The sequence below is a fragment of the Gambusia affinis genome, linkage group LG02 (assembly GCF_019740435.1).
Source record: "Gambusia affinis linkage group LG02, SWU_Gaff_1.0, whole genome shotgun sequence".
Taxonomy (NCBI): Eukaryota; Metazoa; Chordata; class Actinopteri; order Cyprinodontiformes; family Poeciliidae; genus Gambusia; species Gambusia affinis.
Genome location: NC_057869.1, coordinates 13,069,281 through 13,089,826, shown reverse-complemented (window position 1 = coordinate 13,089,826; position 20,546 = coordinate 13,069,281). Strand labels below are relative to the sequence as shown.

Below are 20,546 nucleotides of genomic sequence, written 5' to 3'. Positions count from 1 at the left end.
ATGCATTATAGGTTTTCGCAAAATGTGGAAAGACTCATTTTATAGCATATTTCATTTCAGCTGTAATGTTTTAAAGAAACTGGGTTGGGACCCAAAGGTAATGAGCCAGGAATAGGTTGCCATCGAAATGTCTCAACAAGACAGACAGTTCTCAATATGCTATGTTGTCACATCACAGGGCCTCGTATAAATCAGGCAGCCGGATTTTATAATAAAACAAATTTAAAAAGGCCTTGCACATGTAGATTATTGTTTACAAAGGTACATAAATATCTGATTTGTTCCACAGAAGAATCACTTTGATTTTCAGTAGAAATAAAGCCTAGCGCTGTGACAGAAACATGCAGGTATTCTGTAAGCTATATGATTTTTGAGGTACAGTGCAGCTTTATAACGGCTTCCTGATCGTTACAGAACCAGATTATTAGATAACAGAATTCAAACAAATGGTCAGTGCTCCACTTCCTACCTTGACACACGGGCTGTGTACCACTCCAGCTGCTGTTGTGAAGACAGATCCTCTCAGCTGAGCCAATCAGATTATACCCAGCCTCACAGCTAAAACGCAGAAGGCTCTTGGTCTTAAATTCTTCCCCTCCCAGTCTGGTGCCATGTGGCGGTATCCCAGGGTCTCCGCACAATCCAGGACTAGCTCCTATAGGGAAATGAGAAATGGTCAATTCAATTTAGAAAGCATAACAACGTTCATGATTAGGTGAAGAAATGTAGTACTTTGATGCAATTAGAAATTTTAAAAAGCTTAATACTGTATATTCCTGACTTTAACTCTCACTGGAGTGTAACTAGCATTTATTTAGAGATTGTCAAACATGAGAGGAATCTTAATAATATGATCTGGTGACACGTTCAGTTTCCTGCTTTACAACAAACTCACAGAAACTGACCATCATTGGTTGGAAGTCTGCTGGCAGTTTTTGACACACCGATGCCCCTGCTCTAAATCAAAGTTGGGAATGACTCTTATCTGCTGTGTACTTCGCCGGTGGAGAGGAGCGGAGACGCATGCAGTGTAAATATTGGGTGATAGAAGCAGTGGCATTGCATGAAGCGGTAACACAAAGAAAGCCACCCTACAAAGTCATTTTTACTAATTTTCTTTGCAACTACCAGGGCATAGAGACGTAATCCTGTCTCTCCTAGAAGGACAGACCAAGGCAAATGGCAGTACTTAATTGTTGGTTCATGATTGTAGTATGAATTAAAATTTACAGCAACAGCCAAAAAAATGTGCCATAAAGATGAAAAAAACATTTATGTCAGACCTGAGTATGAGTCACAAAACCAGCCAAACTATGAAAACAGTGCAACTTATGGTCAGTAGAAAGACAAAATGTGTATCGCTTAAAACCATTAAGTATCAAAAATGTTCACATTTGTTAGCCTGATTAGTTCCTAAACATTTTTCTTCTATGTTTGATATAATAACACACAAATACATGCATGTGTACCCAGACATGCAAACGACAGTAATTTTTATGCCATCATAAACTTTTCTAAAGATCTGTTTAGTGCGTCACAACTTTAGCAGCTCAAACTCAGTAGGAATTGTCCGTTTAACATTCTGCACCTCTGAATGCAGAGTCTTGAATCTCAATCAAGTTCTTAGCTGCAGGTTGAAATCTTCCCCGCTTTAAGGCCATCACAGGAAGCTCATTGCATTTCAACTACTGAGACAATAGTTCATGAGCTTCAAAATGATCATTTTCTTTGTTGACATGGGGTCTGTGTAAGCTTACTGCAAAGCATCACTTACATCTGGCACAGGAAACAAGGATAACTTCACCGACTTATTTTCAGATGCACAATATTAGCCAACCAGCACACAGTCAAGAATAGCATTGGAGACAGTCACCCGGAGAAACTGAAGACTCTCAGAGTTCATGCTGCTGTCTCTTCTGACCAGCGAGAATCTTATCACAAGTGGGGAGAATTTTTATGAGACACAAGCACACTGTCACAGAGACTGTTGCTCAGTGCAAGGTCACATTTTGCTGACACACTCAGCAACCACTTTAAGTCTATTATGTAGACCTTGTAAGTACTCAGTTTGACCCCATTTTCTCTTCAGAACGGCTTTGATTCCATGTTACATATTTTAAAAATATATCAAGGTGTCAAACATCTGAGGTGAGACTAAGGCTGTTGTAGTCACAGTATTCTGTAGCTCAAGCAATTGAGCCAAAGTTCAAAATAACCTTCTTATTTGAAGTTGCCTATTCTTAATTTTTTTTTTATTCTATTCATTCACTATATTTAAAATTTTTAATGTTTACTTTGTCTATTTTCAGTCTGCTTGATTTTTATTACTATCTTCTTGTTGATTGTTGTTTTTTTAACGTTCTTGTACAAGCACTTTGAATTGTCTTTGGCTAAAAGGTGCTATATGAATAAAGTTGCCTTGCCTAAAGTGAATGTTCAGTGTAAACCACCTTCTTAAGATGGATTTCACACGTCGCTACAAAATGACTGGAATAATGTTATTTAAGATAGATCTTGAATAATGACTTTTCTTTGAGTCTATTTTATACAGGTAGGAAGTAAATATGTGAAAGAAAGGGCAGTGTGGTCATGGGGTGGTTTGTTTTTGATAAGCAAGAGGTAGGTAATTATAATCAAGGTTATAAACAGCTTGATGCAGTTTTTCAGCTATTAAACTGATTAACTGATTTCAAATTATGATGTCTCCTCAGGTGTGTAATTTATGTCCCAAATAGTGGAAAATTCAAAATCTTCTCCTGGGACACACTCATGCGCTACGAGTTAGTGCTCACTGCTATTAATCTGCAGGGGAAAGACTAATGTTTAGCCATAATGAGCAGTGATTAGTGTAGAAGTAAAGGTAATCTAATGTCATCATCACCGCTTTTGAAAAAGTGAGCTAAACTGTAGCAGAAGGATTTACGGCTCTTTAGCTCACTCAAAAATTGACAACGCTGCAGTTTAAAAGTACTCCCTAACAAGTTAAGTCCCACTTCAGTACAAGTAGAAATAACTGATGACTACCACACAACTGAGCAAGATAACTGCAGACATTTTCATGATTATGGAAAAAAGGGTCTCTCACAAATCCCTCCTTAGTGTCTCTCTCTCTTTGCAGAAGCAAACAGAAATTAAACTAAGTTTCTTTAATATTTACAGTTCAAAATGAAGTGCAAAACACGTTGCATGTGGTTCTGCTATTATTTCCACTCTGCCAGTTTAACTACAGTCCCTGCTTGCACCTGATGGGGACTTTTTTTGAAATGAAAGAAAACTACCGTAGTGTGACTCTGCTCCATTAATACTATTTGGACTGGTTTAGATTTAAGGTGACTAAGAATCCTCACAGCAACCCTGGTAAAAATCAGCTCTATGTCAAATCTGCACTGCTGTTGTGTAATCTAAAACAAAAACAAAAAAATGATTAGACATTTCACAAAATCTGTGTGTTTATGCCCAACACCAACCACACATTTATCACATCTCAAGTTGCTTTACTTCTTAAAAATATTTCTCTGATTCTAGATATAGGAAGTTTAGCTGAGTAGCTTTTCTTCTAGTGTTGCTATTTTCTGGATAATGGAGAACAACATTGCCCAAGATAAACAAAATAAATACACATCTTTGTAACATCATATTTCAATTTAAGAAAAAATAAGAAATTGTAGAAAGGTTTAATTAAATTAAAAGATCCTGAACCTACTATTAACCTAAAAAAGTCAGCTCTAATTTAAAATAAATAAAAAAAAAATAAAAATAAAAGCTGTACTTGCATGCATTCAATTTACATCTGTATAGGGTGTCAATAAGTATGTCAGTCATCTTGTTAAAAAAAAAATAAAAAATTCTTAATGTTGCATTGTTTCCTATTTATTTGCATTAAAACTATAACTTCATTTTATGTTTTAATACATTTTCACCAGAAATGCAAATAACTATTGAAGGTGCAGCCCATGTAGTGTTTAATTAACCATCTATGTAGGTTTTGGCATCTATAAGAAAAGAAACTGCATTCTTACACAGAATACTTTAAACAAAACTAGATACAGTACATCTTTTGTTGACCATTTTAACTGCTATATCTGATTTCAGTGAACAATTTCTAAACGTTAAGTTGTGCAAATGTGTACATTTTGAGCTGTGATTGTTTACAGCCTTAAACATAGTTCGCCTACCTGTGCAGTAGGGCGGTGCCCCACTCCATGTGCCATCTTCTTGGCAGTTGCGTGTAGAATTGCCCACTAGAACCCCGCCAGGCAAACAGGAGTACTGCAGAACAGAACCGTATGTCCAACTGTGGGTTCCCGAGACTACTGCATTAGGTGGCACACCGGGATCGCCACAGGAAATAGCTACAGACATGATGAGACATTCGGAGAGAAAGGAGAAAGACCAGGGGTGGGGTTAGAGTTTGTGAGTAAATCCAGTTATAGATTCCAGATACATAACTGCATTAGGCAGTGCACCTGGGGTTCTGCAGACGGCGAAGCAGGGAGGGTGACAGGAAGAGAAAGTGAGGCATTCCCTCAGGTGTTTGTTGATAATGTATGTGTTTATGTGAGAAAGCATACAAACGGCTATAGAAAGGCAGACATTTGTCTTGAGCTGAAAACTGATAAGAAGCGAAAATCAGCTAGAAAGAGTGCAATGACGAGGTAAGTCTGCAGTATTTGTCTCCACAGGTAGGTTTGTGCTCATAAAACCTTCTCTACTCGCCTCTTTTTCTTGGCCCCCGGTGACCTCCAATCGGCCAGTAACTTTCCAATAAGACCTTGTTTCTCGAATGCGATGCTCGATGCATAGATACATCCCCCTACTTTTTCCATTTCTGCCAGATTCCTCGTCTCTACCTCCCTGTTGACGTCGTCTTCTCCTGCACTTCTGCTCACCTCTTTGTGCTTCTCCCTTCATCTTTGAATCAGTCTGCTTCTATCCCTCTCCGGTTTAATCTTGATGTTTCTATCAGCCATAGTAGGTTCCTAACAAGAACATCTATTGCCTTAAGAGAAACATGCTCAGTTTTTTTATGTACACCCATACACACTCATACACACAGTTCTGCAAAAACCTTTAAGCCTTTTTCTTCTATTGCCTTTTTATGATTGCTTCCCTTTCTCACTTGAACCTTCTTTTTTCCTCTCAGTTTCTCATTCGCTCCTTGTAGTCATCTTGGTGGCTCTTCAAGCCATTTCACTCCTTGTATTACTTTTTTTTGGCAAATATTAATAAAAAAGATTCACCTGGCTGTGATGCTATTTTTAAGACCTTTTTTTTTTGAAGAAGAAGAAGAATTCCTTATTATTCTAATGTCATTATAGTAATGTCATTATAAATGACACAGCTTTAATGTGCAACCATGCATTTCATGCACTGTGTTCTTTTTAGGACTGGTCTGATGTGTCATACCATGTTTTATGTAAGTAAAAAATCTGAAGTCCTAAGCAAGGCGGAGAAACAGTGTGTGAAAAGCTCTAACACACCATGGTCTTATTTCTTCCACAGAAAGAAGTAAGTGCTTCTCAAATGCAATAATGCAGATGATTGAAGTGCTTGAAAGCAGGGTAACTTGACTTTTTTCTTTGATTCTTTATTTGTTTTATCTCTTTTCTGAAACCCTTTTCAGTTCAAATGAACTGTTGGGGAGTTTCAGGCTAAGGTGTAGTGCAGACAATCACACTTGAGTCTTGTTACAGTAACATGTGTCACTGATCCATCCAAGAAGAAGAAAGGACACCAGTACTGGTTATCAAAAAAGCATTTCTCTTGAGATTCAGGGGGGAAAAGGTTGTTTTCTTAAAATTTCTATGTGACAAATGCATTTGACTGTCGTAAGAAACTTCTATATCTATAAGAAGAGGGAAAAAAACAACAACTCTACTTTTGTGAACCAAAAGACTTAATTATTCAACACAGGATTCAAAGCAAAACAAAAAGACAAACAAAAGCTAATTAAAAAAAACTAGGACTGAGGCATTTTATACACGCAACCTTAATTACCCACCAGAATATTAAGTTTTTGAACATTTTGTTACTTCAACCTTTTCCTAAATCTACATTAAGAATTAGTATTTTGAAGAGATTGTATTAAAAACTCTTTAATTGAAGCCATTAGGGGAAATCTTTGCATCTTCCAAAGGAATTTACTTTTGCTTCCTACATCTGGAAGGAGGTTTTGCTGAATCAGCAAATCATAGTACAAACTATCCACTTCTTAGTGTGACTGAGAAGCCCTAATACAACTTTTCCATTTGTAGCTATACTGTATGTGGATGTTTATGGTATGGCTTTGGCATAATGCTCTACTTTTATATGCAATTTGCCGACCCTACCAATATCAGTAAAAAAATGGTTATGACTCTGCAGAACTCCTATTCTAATACATGTGAGCAAGGCCTACTCTAGGAATGTTGTATTACTTGCATGTTTTGAAATGTAAATACGAATGCCCCGATATGTAATATAAATTCAGAGACAGATCAGAACAGGTTTACACATATAGTTTAAAAGATGTGAGCAAAAAAATCTGGAGGAAAATCTGTTTTCATGTCCAGATTATTTAAAAATCACACAGAAAAATACTCACACCCGCTCTCTAATCCTCCCCCCCCATTCGACCCTGTCCCTCACTCACTTCCTTCTACCCTAAATAAGTCATTTTTTCCCATCCAGTTCACTCTATTCGTTATCCACAGTTAAATCAGACACAATAATGTTTTGTTGTTGCTACAACTAAACTAACAAAAACAAAAGAATCTTTTTAGTGGGCATGGGAAGCAAACATTAACATTTGGAAAGAAAGTACTAAAACTGAGTCCTTGGCAAGCTGAGACTCCATGGCGTGCCAGAGGCTCAACTTACCCCAAAGCTACCATTTCAACTTTATTTGTGCCCACAGTTCAACTTTTATATTCAGTTTATGACCTCATGTTGTCGCTCACACAGCACAATAGATATACGAACAAATTTAAAAATATGTATCATGGTCTAAATACAATTCTTATGAAACTCATGACAAACTATATTGACTTTTAAAAGTGAAAACAAGTTTTTTAAGAAATAAAACATTATCTACAGACTTCAAAAAATTATACCATCTCATTTGGTCACATGATAAAATGCTTTTTACAACTTCCAAGCTACAAGGGGTTGCTCAGCTGACCCTTTGATTCAACAGTCACCAGTTTTTGTTTGTTTTTTGGTTTTTTTTGGTCATACCTAAGCATCGAGGTGTTGGCCGGTCCCACAGGCCGTTGTGTTGACACGTGAGGATTGCAGAGCCCAGAAGGTAATAGCCTCTCTTACAATGGATCACCACGGTTACGCCATAGCTGAAAATTTCTGGGTAATGCAGACCGGACTGGCGCACACCGTTCTCCACGTGGCCAGGGTCCGAACAGTTCACCACTACACAAGACCAAACAGTTCTCATTCAGACTAAATTTTTTATGGACAGAAATAATTCATTACATGTTAATATCTGAAAGGGTGCAAACTCGGGAGTCATGACTTTTTCAAAGGGCAATGTAGGTTTGAATTTGTTTCTCGCTTACTAATAAGCAGTTCCATTTAAAAAATGCATTTGTGTTTACTTGTCTTGGCTTTGACGAATATTTAAATTGGTCTGAAACACTGATATGACAATAATGCAAAAAAACCCAAAAGGAAATGAGGAAGAGGATTAACACTTTTTTCCACACCGCTGTATTATATTTTTATTTAGAGCGAAGCAACCACCACATAGTTCACCTCTAACCCTTTTTGTTACTGTTTCTCCTCTGTTGTTGCTCATAGTGAGTTTTCCTGTCCTGCATGCCTGATTCTTTTGCCAATTTACTCCAAACAACTTTGGCTCGGCATGAACCACAATCCCAGCTGGACATCATGTTTCTGGCCTTTCTCACCAGTTTGTGAGTATTCAACAGACGGTTCATGGTGTGAATAGTTTTAACAATTTTATTGCTACTATTGTTAATTTGTCTGGCGTCTTAGACTCATTTCCTCTGTATGGCATTCCTAATATTAAAAACTAAGATATACCGGTAGATACATCTAAAGGACTTATATTATAAAGACTAAAGCTTTAGAAGATTTTATGTAGAAATAGAAAAATCAACTACAATGCATTGCATTTTGCCAGCAAATATTATAATTTAGAAATGTACACCAATAACTTGTACATCAAATGTACCAAATATCCCATGAGCTATTTTTAATAGCACACTGTACTCTGTCTTCTATATACCTAAGAACACGAGACATCTTAGGTCAATATTGTAATTACTATTAAAAAAATATATATGTGGGAGGGAACTAACGTCTAACAAATCTGCTATTTTTTATAAGCTATATTGAATTATTTTCAAATTTTATTTTTTTACTTAATTTTTAAAATATTTTTAAGCTTAAGGTAATTTCTTTTTAGTCTTACGGTGCACATGATTTATTTCATTAATAAAAATTTTATCGACTTCTTAAAAAATTTTTATAAATAAAAAAAATTGCATTAGTAATGGGGCTTATTTACTTAATTTGTCCTAAATTAAATGTTCATATTTATTTCTTAAATATTTTTTTATCTTTAGATTTCAAAAAAGGAAATCTAAATGATACGCTTTCATTTGCTTTACATCCATATGCAATTAACTTATAAAGATAACAAATGAATCCTCAATATTATAACTTTTCATAGTCGGTTCTCTACTGACCAGGATTTAAGTTGTCTTCTCGAGAGAACCACTAAAAGATGTTCACTTTTCGGTGATCAAACTTTTAAGTCGCAAAAGAAATGATTTAACATTACAAATACAGAAAACCTGCAGTTTTAAAAGTAAAATCTCTTTGTGAAACATAAACGCAAAACTCCTTTTATCCTGGCTTAAACCCCAACTCCCAGATTCACTTTAAGGATTTCCTGCCTGCTGTTTCTCCTCCCAAAATGGCAGACACCTTGACGTTTCACTGCAACTGTTTGAGGCAGTCAATGCAGTGCCTGCCTATTGTTGTCTGTCACACTGTGCTATGTTCTCTGTGCGAACCGATTATGTGGTATTACCAGAGAATTTAAAAAAAAATCCTATCAACCTCTTCTCTTCTTAAATGTGCTGACTAAAAAAAAAAAGTGTTACAAATTCAGATTGTCCTTGCAGTTCCTTTAAACCTCCTCTTTTGTCACACCCTGCTTGGTTTTCTTGAGCTCTTTGTTCTTAAGTCTTGCTTTTCTCTGGGTGCATGCCAGTCCAATAGGAGTAGAGTGTGATTTTCCACATGTCACAGGGGAGGACTGACATTCACAGAAAATCCAAGCCCATGGGGGAGATGGCTGTGTGTGAGTAAGAGTGTGTATGTGTGTTTGGCCCCCTATGGGAAGCAAGAAAGTTTCGGGCTCATAATTGACAGCTGCTGCTGTGAGAAAGGGAGAATAGGAAGGAGGCAGAGAGGGAATAAGAGCGAAAAAATTCAGGGAGGATGAAGAAAGGCAAGCTAGAGGAAACCTTTTGATGGGAAGCCCATGTAAGAGACTTTGTGATTTCAAGTGTTTTAAATGCTTAAGAGTGTATATCTGTATATGTTCTGTTTAATGAAATGTGTAATGGAAAACAAATTAATAAATGAAACAAAAAAGTGAAAAATCTATTAAACACGTTCAAAACACAGTAGTCGATTTTGTTTCTTTTCTGTAAAGTTTGATGGCTATGGATGACATCTAATAAAAACAATAAACAAAAATAATATTAAATCAAATTTGCCACATATACTCTGCCCAGGATTTGCACTCAATCCTTGGTTGGACTTCTTAATGCTGCAGTTATCGTTTTGAAAATACCTTTGTGAAGAACATTTTTTCTTACCACTAAACCTTCCATTGATAAGTAGTGATATGCCATGATTTTAAAAGAGATGTAAGTATTCTTAATTTTTTAACTTATATTCTGAGAGGTATGGATAAAAAATAATTTGAAATCTAAAAATGTGTGTTTTAATGTTTACAAATTGTATTCATCTACACCTGCTCCAATGTTTCCACCAAACTACATATATGTAATTGTGTGTTTGCTAAATTTTTACTTAATCAGTTTTTATATTAAACTTGGTGACACATGTAGTTTGTATAAAGTTGCAAAAAAACAAACTAAGCAAAACATTTTGATGATCTTTTCAGAATTTCCAAAGCAGGTTCATAAATACGGTATTTTGAATGAATTGTGGGGTTACCATCCTGCATAAAGACAATAAAATTCTTATGGATTGGGAAATTTTATTGTACTTCTAACATTAGGTCCAAAATTTAACCTTCTCTTAATATGCGTTTGTTCTTGCATGATCTAACCATTGTAGTGAAGGATTTTTATTTACATGCAGAAGTGGTCTTTATGTTTTAAAAGGGTGAGTCACAAAATCTTAAAACATAACGCATTAAAAGCAAACAAATAAATACATAAAATAATTTAAATTTTTGATTTGTTAAGTTCATTATATAATTATCAATAACACTGACAAAATAACTTTCATTCTATCTGCCTAATTTGTGAAGGGTATAAAAAGAAAACATATTTTAGTATGCAAACAACTGGGTAATGCTGTGTGATAAATGTGACCTTTGCAGACAGGTAAGGGGTTGCTCCACTGTCCGTTGAGTCGACACTGAGCGCGGGCATTCCCACTGAGGATGTAACCTTTATTGCAGGTGAAGTTGACAACGTCATTGAGGTTGAACTCGCTGCCATTGGTTCGCCCATTGGCTGGGTTTCCAGGGTGACCACAAGTGATGGCTAAACAAGTCCAAGGAAAGAAGAGAAAATCAATAAAAAAGACGATTAAGTGAAGCACCGTTATCCTCCACTTCACATTTTTCATATATTTAACATGCAAAAAATGAGGCATTTATCTAATTTAGCTCTTTGTGTTTCCTAACAAAGTTGCAAGTCATCAACATCTTACAGTAATAAAAGAACGTGTTTACTTACGAACACAGACAGGTGTTGTTCCGGACCATCGATGGTCTTGCTGGCAGATTCTGACAGATGTGCCGATTAGTCTGTATCCCAACATGCACTGGTACACCACAGTGTCACGGTAGCTTGAGCCATCTCCGCTAATGTGACCATTGACTATAGGATCCGGAGAGTCGCAGTGACCAGCTGGAAGAGACACACATTGAATTACTACAGTGAAAAAAAAAAACACCTTACTTTCGCTTAATAAATCTAAAGTTTGCTTGGTGCACACAAAGCTAAAACTTTAAAACACTTCAAATATTTGAGGATAACTTTTTGGCCTGAAAACCATTAGTGCATTTTCACGTTAGCATAGCTCAAGAATTTGGCAATTACATATGCACAAAAGGTCTCTGAAAATCACAAACATGAGAACTTTCTGTGTATTCGAAGTGGCCTTGAGATACTAACCCCCTAATTTGAGTTAATTAACCTGAGGAATGAGAAATATTTCAAGAATTAATTGGCAGTATTAAATATACCTTTCTGTGATGCCTTTCTAAAAAGATGGATCACAAACAAACTACTTTTAATTTAAAGAAAATGGTTGTCTTAAATATAGACTATTTAAAAAAATGTTTTACATTGCATTTTACAGTAAAGATGTGTTTCTTACAATTAACTAATGTCACAAACACAAACATATAAAATGAAACTGTCAATGTCTATGCTTTCTTCTGCATCTTTACCCTACATTTAAATACAATGTCATATTAATGCTGAATATGTTTTGTTTCAGAATTTTGAAACTTTTGTAAGGTAATTTAAAAACACCAAGTCTACAGCTAACACAATTTAATATCTGCTAAGAACCTCACTGAAGCCCTTTGCAGTAACTATGAATAAAATCCACCCTATAAAAATGTATTGTCTATCATTTGTACTGTTAGAATACGTCTCATTTAAAAAAATTATGTAAGTAAAGGTTATAGTAGATGTTAAAGGCATGAACAAAAAAAACCTCTCTATGGATCACAGACCTATGATGAAAACGGTCCAAGTTAACATTTCATGAGAATAATAATTATGACATTTTTCTGACTGCTCACTACATTTTAATCCCAATATGTCTTCTCTTTTCTGATAATTATTCACAGCACACACTCAATAGAATATTGATTTTATTGATCAGGCTTTCATGTAAATGTGATCAAGTGGAAACCAGAAAACAATACACACTCAACGATATTTAATGGATCTTACCTAAACATTTAGTTTCTGCACCACTCCACAGCCCATCAGCGCCACATTCTCTCACGTGTGATGCAACTAGTGTGTATCCATGGTTACACATAAAGATGGCGGTTGCTCCAAATGTAGTCAGTGTCCCCAGTTTCGTACCAAAGGGTGGTGTAGGAAGCTCCCCACAAGAGATGACTGAAACCAAAAGAGATATTTTATAGAAAGAATTTAAGTAAATACCTAAAACAGTAATAATAATATAGCTAGAAATCTGGAAATGGAAAGTCAGGAGTGAGTTGAGGTGTTTTGGGCATCTGATCAGGATATGCTCAACCTACTGGAAAGAATCCAGGGGGAAGACCCAGAAATCACTAAAGTGACTACATATCCCTTTTGGCCTGGGAACACCTTGAGATACCCCTAAACAAGCCTGAGGATGTTTGGTCACGTTTTGCAATGGCCATGATATCTGGCCATCAAATTTGTGACATAAATCTAAGAAGAGCATTGAAAACTCTAAATGTGCAAATTTTTGTTTTGTTAAAGATGCTCAACACTGTTTGTGGTTGTAGTACAACAGACCACAAGAGAAGAGATGGTGTGAGCAGACGGAAAGAATCAGATTCAACTTTAGTTGTAGGATCAAAAGATGATCAGGTTTGCTTATATTCCTTTGTTCTTTTTTGTCCAAACAATTGGAAATGCTTTTCTGATTCTTAGCTCAAATGCTGTTGCCATAATTTATTCAACATAGTTGCTTATCTGGATTAAATTAATGACAAATTTAGAAAGAATATAATGCTCAAACTTATTGTCATCTTTAAGGAATTCTCCTAAATCTATCTAAGCTGCTTTGGTAGCCAACGTAAACAAAGAGATTACTTAAAATCGACCTAAATAAATCACTGTTTTAAACTTAAACAAATTTAATCCCCTTACTATTTTTCCTCTCAGTGTACACATCTCACTTTATCATCAGCAATTCATGCATTATGCAACACTAAGAAATTCTGCATTGGAAAGTTTTTGCAGTCACAATGTTCTCACTAAGCTTTTCTTTATGAACTAAGCAGCAAAGACACATTGCAGGATACTACTCGTATTTGGAAAAAAAAAAAACATCTTTGATGGTTGCCAACATGCAAATCACATTTAGGAATCACAGTCTATCTTCTGCATGAAACGGTTATCACAGCCCCAAGGTAAAAGGCAAAGCTTAATATCCTAAGGCATTTGGAAACACATATACCCCTGATATCTCAGAAGGCTGAAGTATAGAAGAAAGAAGAAAAACACATGTACAGACTATCAAGTTGATATAGAATGCATCTATCTTTTGGGATAAGCTTTTATTTTCAAAAACACAATTCCTGCATTGTGGTTCCAACACACCGAAACATAAAGCTCACATTTTGACAAAAATAACAGAAGGTACCTCTATTAGAAGAATACCTTTCTCTGATTTTTCCAGCTGTCTGCTTGTTCCAGGGTGGGTTTGCTGTTTTGATGACTAATTCATGACAGGTGGTGGAAGTAACTGCAATGCAGTTTTATTCATGTGTTATTCTTTCAGTGTGCTGCATGTCGCCTGCTCATGTTGTTGCATCATTGTTTGAGTGTCTCTATGTATAAGGCGTCTTTTTCATCTCTCCTTTCATACAGCTGGTCTTTTCAACCATAAAACTTGTTAACAGAGGTCACTTAGACAGCTTTTTATGTGTGAAGTACAGAGTACAAACAAGGCTTAAAGATGTAAAACCATTTCTTAGACCCATGTAGCCAAGTAAATTTGTGTAATACATCTCACATTAAAAGATCAGAGTTGGGTCTCTCCTCGGTTTTTGCAAGCAGATTACAAAAATTTTAATTAATTACTTAAACCTTTGGAGATTATGTTGTACTATACTGGGGTTGGGTGCCAACCACCAACTAACAAATATGATAATACATTTACAGGAACTGTTTTGTTGCCAAATTTTGAGAGTGTGTACTTATTGGTCACACAGAAAAGGACAACATATATTCTTCTATGAGAAGCTTAGCTGTGCAGGAAAAGTGGGTGAGGTTCAGAAAAATTAGGATGGATTTATCAGAAAAACAGTTAAACACTTATAGTCATAGGATTAATAAACAAGATTATTAAAGATCTTCAGTTTCAGGGGAAAGAACAAAACATGGCTGAGGAACCAGGACATAGCCCACAGTTTCTGCATTGACCATGATATCTGGCCATGCAGATATTAGGAAAACATGTTGCGTTATATTAATATTTATTACTACTACGATTAGCAATCTATCTTTTTGTGTCTAAGCCAAAGGAACAAGACCAGGTATTAGCTGCAGCCGCCATCTGATTGTAGATTGGTAACAGAGTTTGAGTGACATCACAGTGTCCTCAGAACTACCCGGCTGCTGCAACACTTTAATTAAAACTTAAAGAAAAGTCCAGACTGATGATGTGTAGAACAATGAGGCTTTTGGTAGTTGATATCATATAGGTTGTTGTCACTCTTTGCTAATGAAACATATTTTCTCCATAAAGTTGTCCTGAGGAAACTGAATCTGTGCACATCAGGGTAGCAATGCTCCTCAGAACGGGAGTAGAAGTGACATCAGCTACCTGACTGCAGCCTGAATTTAAGCTTTTTGAAAATACAGTTTGCTATAAGAAGTTTGCAAATTCCCAGCAATCTGTCACAGTAGACAACATTTCTTTGGTCTTATTTCTTCTTACTAGTCATAACTAATTAAGTTTTTGTTTTGTGAGCACTTAACTCAAATTAAAGACTTTGCTGTCACCATTTTTTTTCTTAGATGGCTATAGGGTTATGCAATGTTGTGCAACCATGGCTTCTCTGCTGCGATTCCTAACTCTAGGAACTTTCAGCAGTGTGCAATCTGTAAACCTGTTTGTTTACATTAAAACAAAAACTTGAAACCCATTTAAAAATACATCTTTCTTTACTTTAAAGTACTTCATGCAACTGTCTATGTCCTGTAATATTTAACTATCTCGCAATCAAAAATAAAATCTTAAAATCAAGTGGCCTAGTGTGTATACCTTGTCATGAATATGTGAGTCATATGACTGAAAACTTACTCTTGCACGTAGCTGGGTCATCCGATCCTTCCCAGGTCCCATTGGCGAGGCAGCGGAGAGTTCGATGCCCGACACCCAAATAAAAGCCAGTTGAGCACTCCAACATCACAGTGGAACCAAACTCACCCAGCCTACCAATGAGCAGGCGATAGGTCATGTGCTCTGTCAGGACGCCTTCAATGCTGGGACAGTGCACAGCTGTAGTGGGAGGAGGTAAAAAGAAGAGAAATGTTGCATAGGTGAAAACAGAGATTGAAATTATAGCATTATTTTATAGACAGGTGAATTTGGGTTGGGATCACTTACGCTGGCAACGGGGAACTGAACCTGCGTTACTCCAGCTGCCATCCTCCAAACACACAGCTGACACAGGAGCATCAGGGTCAAGATGGTAACCATAATTACACTGATAAGTGACCTGGCTACCAACATTATAGTGGTATGCATGGAAGCTGCCATTGGCGGGAGTCTGAGGTATTCCACATGAAACCGCTGCAAAAAGAAAAAATAGAACAGAAATAGAATAGAAAGTCTTTATCGTCATTGCACGGAAATAGCACAACGGGATTGGGAATACAACTCAATGGTACAAGGTAGAACATTAAATGACATAAATAACTAAAAGTCATACCAAATAAAACATATTTACTCAAGATAAACTGACAAGATAAATAGAATACGGATTAAGTCTTTAACATTGAAAGGTCTTAGAAAAGAATTATGCCACTTTTATTTAAAAACATCTTTTGGCTGCCTACCTTGACAAACGGGTGCAGGTGCGTCCCACTGGTAAAGCCCACTAGAATCAAGCCTGCAGGTGGCGTTGCTTAAACCTACCAGGCGGTAACCATGGTTACAATAGAACTGAAGTCTGCTACCTGGATGGAGCTTCGTTCGGTTGACTACACCGCCATTTAATGGAGGATCATTAATGCTGCAATAAGAAGCTTGAAACAGAGAACAAGAAAGACAGATGGGAAAAATTATATAAATTCACAAGAAACTGAAGCAATTACCAGCCTGATGCTGAAAATAATTATCAAGAGCGCCTGTTAATTTTAAGAGGGATTTTGTAAAAAAAAAAAAAAAAAAAAAAAAAAGACACGATAAATTATCTCTGCCTGTGCAAGCATTACAGTGACTTGAGTCAACTAACAAGAACTTAAAAACCTGTGACAGGCCGTATAATAGAGCAATTATTTTTGAGTAATAGAATGGGTTTGTTCTCAGAACAAAGAAAATGCAAAGTTGATTGAGTACAGAACAGTTGGATGAATTATGATAGCCCACTTTTGTCTCCTGTTTACCTAATGGGGTCACAGTTTCTCTCAGATATATTTCTTGAAATGAGCTGCCCAGTAACACCCCACAATTTCTACAAACTTGTCATCCCAACTGTGTGTCTAACTGTCTGTACCTGCTTTTTTCTTTTTAAACATTATTACACTACTATTGCACTATTACATCCAGTTAATGGTATAGGGCTTAAAATATCATTCATCTTGGTTCTACCATCTATGTGTCCATTTGACACATACTAAAATATTTGGTAGTCAGGTATATTTTGGCAATACTTGTAACAATAATAACTACCTTTATGGACTTCAGTACAATAATAAGAACAATTTAATGATGTTTAAATAGTCTTTAAAATGTCCAAATTTCATTTTGTCCGTCCAATGTGGCTAGTAAAAACAACAACAACAAAAAACTAAAACATTTTGACAACAATATGAAAGCATTTAGTATTATGAAAAAAGTATTTATCCTCTTGCATATTTGTTTAGTTTTTTAGTTTTTGACCCAAAAATATTTCCAACTAAATTAATTTTAATGTTACAGGAAATACAATATGTTTTCAAATAGGGATTCTGTTTAATAAAGTACGAAGGTTCCTAAGTCTCCCTAATTCAATTAACTTTGATCACTGTCTGTAGAATTCAGTAACTTACTTAAATAGAAACTGTCTAACCATAAGACAAAGGCTAAAGGCCACTTATAATTCCAAATGACAAAAAGAACACAAAAGACTATTTTAAGCCATTTTTCTCTTGTTCTTTAAATAATTTAAATTTTTATATAATGCCAGATTTATTCAAAGGTTGTCCAAAAGGCTCTATGAATGAACTGGAGTGTGAAAAACAATAACAAGATAGAAAAAAACAAACAAATCAAACAAAAAATAACTCTAGTAAAAATAGATGAAACATAAATACTGATCACTCCACTGCTGTGTTTCAGGAGGATCAGTACAGACATGAACATTCAAGAACATTAACAATAACACCAGTTAGCAGTGGAAGCAAAGTCAAAGGATGTAAATATTATAATAAAAATAAAGCAGCTATTATTAAACGTCATTCTGATCAATTCCACCTACCAAGCAGGAAGCCAAAACTGATCAGCATGTATTTGCATTATAAACTTTGACTTGTTTACCTCAGCACACCAGGGTATTAATAATGTATATGAAGTGGAATATCTCAAGCATAAATCCTTGTTCTCTGTGTCGCTGTTATCAGTCCATTACAGCACTGTGGGGAACAGTACTCAAGACTGCTGACCAATTTAAACTAGAGATTAAAAATCCATCAACTTTATTTCCTCCATTATTTTTAAGTTCTGTGTAACCGTAAATTACATTTTATAATTAAGACTATCAGCAACCTCAAAAAAATGTGTCCAAATTTAAGATGCCACTCACAGTCTAACATGCATTAATAAATCAAAGCTATTAACTCTTTTTCATACATAATAATGCATTCAAAAGAATCCTTTCTAAATGATCATTGCTCACTCTACCATTAACACATTATTCTCATGAGAAGAAAGGCATTAAGAGATCATTATTAATGCTAGTCTGAGAAATTAGCAATCTTTTGAACTATGTGGAGTGAATAAATGTTCCTAGATTCTGAGAAAGCAGAGATAGGGCAGAGTAGGTGGTTGTCAATCATCCAGATGGGATATGAACTATCACCTTGAAAACGGAGACTCCTATTGTGACATATGGTAATGCAAAGTAACACTTCGTTTTAATCAAGTCATTAAATCAATCATCCAAGACTCACAATGAATGAAACTAACAAGATAGTGTTTTTTTCTTTTTTTTGGAAAAAGCTGTACAAAAGCTCCAAATGCAGTGTTGAACAAAGCAGAATAAAGAAATATAAAATCTTTCACATCTTATTATTTGCTGATGTCTGAAAGAAAATATAAAGACCCTGGCTGTACCCGAGTATCGTATCTTGAATCCCCTCTTGTTAGTTGCATGGTCAGTAGACCATCGTAGATAGAGCTGGTTGGTTTTAGACGTGAAGTTCAGCTGAGAGGAATGGTTACCACTCAGAGCAACAAGCAAAGGGCTTTGTCCTGATGATCCTGGCAAGAAGCACACACAGAACAAAATTCCTTGTTATCTTGATGGATATCTACAATGTATAGAAATTACAACTTTTTGTATTGTGTCTGCCACTGTACAGAATTGCCATTGAGAGATTGTGTTTAGACTTTAGTCTTTAAATTCTTTTGGCACTGATTTTCGACATTGTTTTAGAATTGTAGTCTTCCTGTAGCTGGAAGAAGTGAACAAAGCTGCTCAGTCCGTGTTCAGAATATCACCAAGCTGCTAAGAACTGTTTGTTCATATATTCATGTATTAGGTGTCGTGTTTAACTTGTGTTTGCTCATCAACATCTGAGGGCACTTTGTTTACTTTAGCAACAGTAGATCAATTAGAAAAGCTCAAGTTAGATCAGAACACTGAAAGGAAATGAAGAGCTGTGTATCTAATATGTTATCATTGATGAATAGAAATGATTTAAAGCTTACTGCCAATGAGTATTTTTATGTATATCAATGTTGTCATGTGCAACAAATAGTGGTGAGAGATTTGCATACCATCAAAAATCTCCAGTTCATCAAACTGCTTCTCACTGTGGAACATCTCTACATAGATATTTATGGTGTAACCTGGGAAACAAGACAAATGTATTAGACTGCATGAAAAAGGTGTGTATAGCAATTTAAAATTGCTTGTGCACTGTTTATAGAAACAAAGCTAATTCACATATTACACACTTTATATTCATCCCTTGACAAAAAGAACATTTTTATCAACAATAGACACATGTAAGCCTTATCTGGGATTTGAGTCTTTTATGTTATTTTTACAGAGACCACTAAGGACCTTATTCATATCTGTGCCTTGGCAGTGGAGCTGGGGTTTGTCAGGGATGCCCCTTGTGATGTCTGAAAGACGTGACACTTTATCAATTATTGTACTTGAGGAGTAGAAAACATCCTCATTTTTTATGGGTGGGAATGAAACCAAAAAAATAACAGATGACACTGGCAATTTACGTTTAGCTGCTGTTCCCCTACAAGCTATATTAGCCAGACAGGAAAAAAAAAAAGTAGAGATGTTACAGTAGCATAATCCCAGATTACACTAACTACGCAATCATATTCAGAAAGGAGAATGCCATCAAATTCGATACCTGGAATCATACGAAGGAGCCAGGAGCAAGTCTGGCTGTTGGGATAGTTGCCAGGAAACCCAGGACTTAGTATGACTCCTGATGATGAAAACCTCTCCTCATTTGCTGGGCACTGAGCTGGAGATATATATAAAAAAAAAACAAGTCGGGTAAGAATCCACTAAAGGAGAGGTGGGGTGGGAAATTATTGGTAATGTGAGCTGAGGAATACCAAAAAAGGCAGAAAAAAAATACAAAAAGGACACAATCAAACACACAAGAAAATAACACTCATGCACTTACAAATACAAGATTCTGTGTTGTTTTTATGTGGGTTCTGTTTGGCAGTATGGCATTAAAAAACTAAGATTTTTTTTGGTATATTTCATATGCAATGGACATGGAGATTGAAAAAATGAGAGACAGTCAGAAAAAACGCAGAGAGGTAAAGCTAAAAGTATAAAGGGAAAGGAGACAACAAAGGGATGGAAGAATAAAAAGATTACAAGAAAACACCCCGAGTCTACTTCTGCACTTGCAGAAAGAGAGAAAAATAAAGAGAACTGAGAAGACAACATATCCATATACAACAAGATATACCTGAGTTGAGATAGTATATCTGTCAACACCTGAATCAAAACACCTAAAACATGGTTTTAACTCTTCACTGGTTCTGTTTGTCTTTAAAAAGTACTTTGTTAGGTTCAGAAAACAACTTCTCTAGGATTAAAATAATATAATTGAATTCTAGCGAAAAATCTAACAACCACTGACTATATGTTACTATTTCTT

The 20,546-nt window shown here is 35.8% G+C and overlaps 1 protein-coding gene across 1 annotated transcript in view; it reads right to left on the bottom strand.

The window, feature by feature from the left end:
* LOC122842636 (CUB and sushi domain-containing protein 1-like) overlaps positions 1-20,546 on the bottom strand; it is a 415,097-nt gene that overhangs the window by 31,638 nt on the left and 362,913 nt on the right. The window contains exons 49-60 of the mRNA XM_044136693.1: positions 19,776-19,892; positions 19,177-19,248; positions 18,511-18,657; positions 16,035-16,223; positions 15,583-15,768; positions 15,277-15,474; positions 12,198-12,371; positions 10,965-11,138; positions 10,596-10,769; positions 7,216-7,404; positions 4,176-4,352; positions 470-655 (exon numbers count right to left, since the gene is read on the bottom strand). Coding sequence (XP_043992628.1) covers positions 470-655; positions 4,176-4,352; positions 7,216-7,404; positions 10,596-10,769; positions 10,965-11,138; positions 12,198-12,371; positions 15,277-15,474; positions 15,583-15,768; positions 16,035-16,223; positions 18,511-18,657; positions 19,177-19,248; positions 19,776-19,892 — 1,983 coding nt within the window. The remainder of the gene's footprint in view (positions 1-469; positions 656-4,175; positions 4,353-7,215; positions 7,405-10,595; positions 10,770-10,964; positions 11,139-12,197; positions 12,372-15,276; positions 15,475-15,582; positions 15,769-16,034; positions 16,224-18,510; positions 18,658-19,176; positions 19,249-19,775; positions 19,893-20,546) is intronic.